Raw genomic sequence first — 4,602 nt, forward strand, 5'->3', positions numbered from 1 at the left:
TGATGGATTAATTAGCCTTAATAGATTCGTCTCGCGAATTAGACTCCATCTGTGCAATTAATTTTGTAATTAGCTCATGTTTAATCCTCATAATTAGTATTCGGACATCCGACAATCAAGCACGTACATCAGACCAGTGACCAGCAAAGTGACGACTCAGATATGTCCGAAAAAATAAAGCTGTCTTGACGTCTGTTACAGTGGTGGCTTTAAATCATTTTTTGCAGCCTTGCCGAAGCCTATGTTGTCCTCTCAAAGCTCATAATATAACATTTTTCTTACTGCATTTCTTGCATATATTGATATATAGTCAAACTGTCAAAACATTCAGAGAAAACTTAACACTGTGCAGATCAAAGTTGTGCACGTGCTTTTCGTGCCTGTGCTGCTGTTGCCACTGCCTGCCGAAGCCCAAGGCGGCAAGCTGCTGCTTCGGCTGTTCTTGCTGCGCCTGCCGCGACACGCCGTGCTGTGCACCGAGCTGCAGCTGCCCAAAGGCCCCTTCGTGCAGCGGCTGCTGCAGCCCAAGCTGCTGCACCTGCACCCTTCCCAGCTGCAGCTGCAAGCCGTGCTGCGGCGGCCACTGCCGGCCGCGGTGCAGCGGCGGCTGCTGCTCCTGCGCGGGGTGCTGCGGCTGCGCCGGCTGCCTCGGCGCCCTCGGCCGGTGCCTGTCGTCGTGCTGCAGCGGCCTGCGGCGGCCTTCCTGCTGCAGGTGCCAGTCGTCGTGCTGCGAGGGGGGGACGTCCTGTGGCGGCAAGGGGGCCTGCTGCCGCGGCTCGTGCCTCGGCGGCCCGGCGGCGCCGCCGTGCCCGGAGTGCTCATGCGGCTGCGTGTGCTCCTGTCCCCGGTGCAGAGGAGGGTGCCGGTGCCCGCCCTGCGGTAATAACCCCTGCTGCGCCGGTGGATGCCTGTGCTAGGTAGATTAGATTATCACCGTCGTACTCCGCAGGAAAAAAAAAAGAGATTATTACTGTGGTAGCTAGTGTGTGGATGTTACTCCTCTTTTGTGCTGAATTATATATATGGCATGCGATGCGAGTGAAACTTGGCTTGTGTGTGTATTCACTACTCAGTGTAAGGAATTAAGCTGGGCGCCAAATGTTCAGGTTAAGAAAGGGACAAGCTATTGGTCAGTAAACTGAAACTACAGATGGTTCCGGTTGACGAATCACAGCCGTCTGATCCAGAAAAGGGACGGCTTCCATTCACATTCTCCCTTCTGGCTTCTCCCTAAGAAGTAAAGATCTCCCTTCTGGCCTTCTCCGTGTGTGCAGGTTACGCTGCTCTGTATTGAGCCTTGTTTTCGGTCGACAGACAAGGAAACTGGTCTAAAAAAGTTAATCAGTTCATAATATTACATCGCAAAAGAACCGATTCATGACCAAAATTAATCTAGGAATGTTCTGCTGTCCAACGTTTCATTTTCACCTCAAATCCTAAAACTACCAGGAGTCAACCGCGATGTCAACGACCCAGGACCGAATCAACACAGTATAAGGTACGCCTTTTCTACAGCATAAAACTCAAGGCCCCGTTTCGGCAGCTATTTGATGATGGAAAGTACTCCATCATCATTTAGATCGCAGTAGTTTCTTTCGGGTCGAGCAACCAATCTTTGTTCAATTGATCTATCACAGGAAATAGTATCTTTGTGCAATGCTCTTCTTCCGTCATCATAGCCAATTTGTTCCGCCGGGCGGCCCTGCGAGGGAGGGGTTGAGGGGCCCAGGCCCCTATGCTAGGTGTACTCCATTAATGCACGTATATTTTGGCCATATAAATCAACACAAAAATTCAAGTCCGATCCTCGTAATAATGGGAGGTGCTAAAAATCAGATGCCTAAAAATAATAAGATCTCATATTCACATACGATGCACATCAGACTTAGTTCTTCAATCCAGAGACTCCCTATGTTCTTTTACCTCCATTCTTCGTCTTCTTCCACAAATCGATATAAATCGATATAAGGCATACTTGTCCCCGCCTCCCGCCCTTATGCATCCATCCCCAGGGGCCACAAAGTTGATTTTGCACGCAGCGGTCGAAGCGGTCGACGCGTCGAGCGCTTGTGGTTGACCCCACAAGAGCTGTCCACACAGCCATTCTCTATCTGCTGTTTCCTCCTCCCGATCCCCATTTCCGTTTCCTCCTCCCCTTTCTCCTTCCCTTTTCCCCTTCCCGTTTCCTCACGAGATTCTTCCCGTTTCCTCACGAGATTCACAGCTTGCAGCAGCGCAAGCGTAGGGAGTGGCGGCCGGCCTCGGCAAGCACCACCCGCGGGAGAAGCGGCGGCGGCTTCGTCGAGCACCGCAAGACGGGCCTCGGTGAGCGCCGCCCCCGGGGGGAGAGGTGGCGAATCCTAGTGAGCGCTGCCCTGGGGGAGCCACGCCCCGTCGAGCGACGCTCCAGGGGGCAGCGGCTTGCCCCGGCGAGCTCGCCTCCCCCCTTCTCTTTTCTCTATGAAACATTTTACTTTTTTTATTCTCCAAATTTTTTTTCTTCCGGAACTTTTTGCTCCACCCTTTTTGTTTTTTGGTTTGTTTGTAATTTTTCTTCCAAAAGTTTGTTTATGACTTTTTCCCACTTTCAATTTTTTTCCAAAAAATTTTTGCTCTTCGATTTTTTTCAAAACTTTTTTACCTATAAACTTTTTAAAAATTTTGTTCCAAACTTTTCTTCTAATTTTTGTTTCTGAAATTTTTGCCTTCGTATGTTTCTAATATTTTTTTTCAGAATTTTTGTTTAAAATTTTGTCGCAAATTTTTTTCGGATGTTTTTGATAGAAAAGTTTGTTTTCAAAATTTTCTATTATCGAAATATTATCAAAAAAATTTGTACTTAGTAAATACTCCAATTTTTTTAGCAGCGGTGTACCACACATGGGTCCGGGTGCTGCAGTTAATGCTGAGCTGGCGTGGAATCAAAAACTGTTAGAGATTGATCGGTGGGAGCATTTCCATCGGACACCCTTAAACTTGACTCCCCCAGGGGTGTTGCCGATCGAGCCCAGAAGCACCATTCTTGTCATGCTAAATGGTCTTCACCAATGATGTTGCTGCCATGTGCCCACCCTCTTGCCGACTGCGACAGTCTCGCTGCCTCACCTAACAAGTGCCTACCTCCTTCACCAGGGCGGCCTGCTGCCCCCATTTCCTCCAACTTCACTCGCATCCCCCATCGTTGAACCTAAACAACACCTCTCCTAACCCTATCGCCCGACATCCTTCCTATATTTCAGACTATTGAAATTTAGTAGGTGTGCCTAATAATTCATCTGTTACTATATGGCCCTTTCATGCAAATTTTCTGACTACATCCCCCTTGAATATGCAACAACAAAGTTGATAATGACTGCACCATCCCCTACTCTTCAGGTGGACAAAACAAACTGATGGCTAAAAAGGGTGTGTTTGGTAGCCTGCAGTGCCTCAGCTAGGTCCATGAGCCAAGCTCAAGCCAGCCCAGCCAGACCTATGGGATGCAGAGATGTTGATTGGCAAACCTGTAGCCCATGGTGCTGGCTGGGCTAAGAGGGTGATTGTTAGCTTGGATTAGTTGCTATGGATACTTTGCACATGGGCAAAGGTAGAATTACCACCCTCCACCTTTCTTTATCTCGCACGGTAAGCAGTAGTGACCGCGCGCCCCATGGCCGCGCACAGCAGCTACTGCCGGCAACCGCGCACCCCATGGTCGCGCGCAGCAGCTATCGGTGTTTAAACCTAGCAACCTACCGAGGGGGGTGCTTGAGGTAGTGTTTTGGTTAGTGGGGTTTGTTGAAGATTAGGAACTCGAAGGTAAATAAAGACACACGATTTAAATAGGTTCAGGCCATTAGATTGCGTAATACCCTACGTCCTATGTGTTGGTTGGATTGACTTACTTTGGAGAGGGTCCCTACCTCACATTATATTGCTGGGGGCAGGGTTAAAGGTTGGTTGGTTACAAGAATATTAGTCGAATACGACTAGAGGAATTCTACTCTTATTACAACAAGTAATTTCCTAATCCTCGACTAGTTTGTGTCTTTCCATGTAGACTACGCCGTCCTACACCATGGTCTCCATATCAGACACGTCTCGGTGTCCAACCCCATATTTAGAACTATCCAAACCTTCTGGTAGGCCCATAGATGTATGTACTGCACCAAGGAGACCATGGATGCTTACTGCGCGGATATCCGCAAACTTGAGGCCCACTTTGATGGTCTTGAGTTCCACCATGTCCTCAGGGAACACAACATCGCCGTTGACATCGTCTCCAAGCTCAGCTCCAAGAGTGCACAAGTCTCGGTCGGCGTCTTTGTACAAGATCTGCGGAAATCTTCCATCAAGATTCTGGACTCTGACCAGAACGACGCTAGCACTCAGGCTTTGGCCGACCCAGCTCCCTCTGACGTCATGATGATTGAGGCAGAAGCAGACTGGCACACTTTGTTCCTAGCCTTGATCACTGACCAGATGGTGCCAGAAGACAAGATAGAACACGAAAACCTAGCTTGACGTAGTGCAAACTACGCCGTCATCGGAAAGGAACTCTACAGAAAGGCCTCGTCTACAGGCATCTTGATGAAGTTCATTCTGTGCAGCGAGGGCATTGAC

At 49.0% G+C, this 4,602-nt stretch overlaps 1 protein-coding gene across 1 annotated transcript in view; it reads left to right on the forward strand.

Moving 5' to 3' along the window:
* The window catches only part of LOC101776265 (keratin-associated protein 5-2), a 3,858-nt gene extending 2,694 nt beyond the window's left edge, over nucleotides 1-1,164 (forward strand). Inside the window, exon 5 of the mRNA XM_004973557.3 lies at nucleotides 353-1,164. Within this exon, the coding sequence (XP_004973614.1) occupies nucleotides 353-917 (565 nt within the window). The 3' untranslated portion in view covers nucleotides 918-1,164. The remainder of the gene's footprint in view (nucleotides 1-352) is intronic.
* The last annotated feature ends 3,438 nt before the right edge of the window (nucleotides 1,165-4,602 follow it).

Source organism: Setaria italica, chromosome VI, assembly GCF_000263155.2.
Source record: "Setaria italica strain Yugu1 chromosome VI, Setaria_italica_v2.0, whole genome shotgun sequence".
Classification (NCBI taxonomy): Eukaryota; Viridiplantae; Streptophyta; class Magnoliopsida; order Poales; family Poaceae; genus Setaria; species Setaria italica.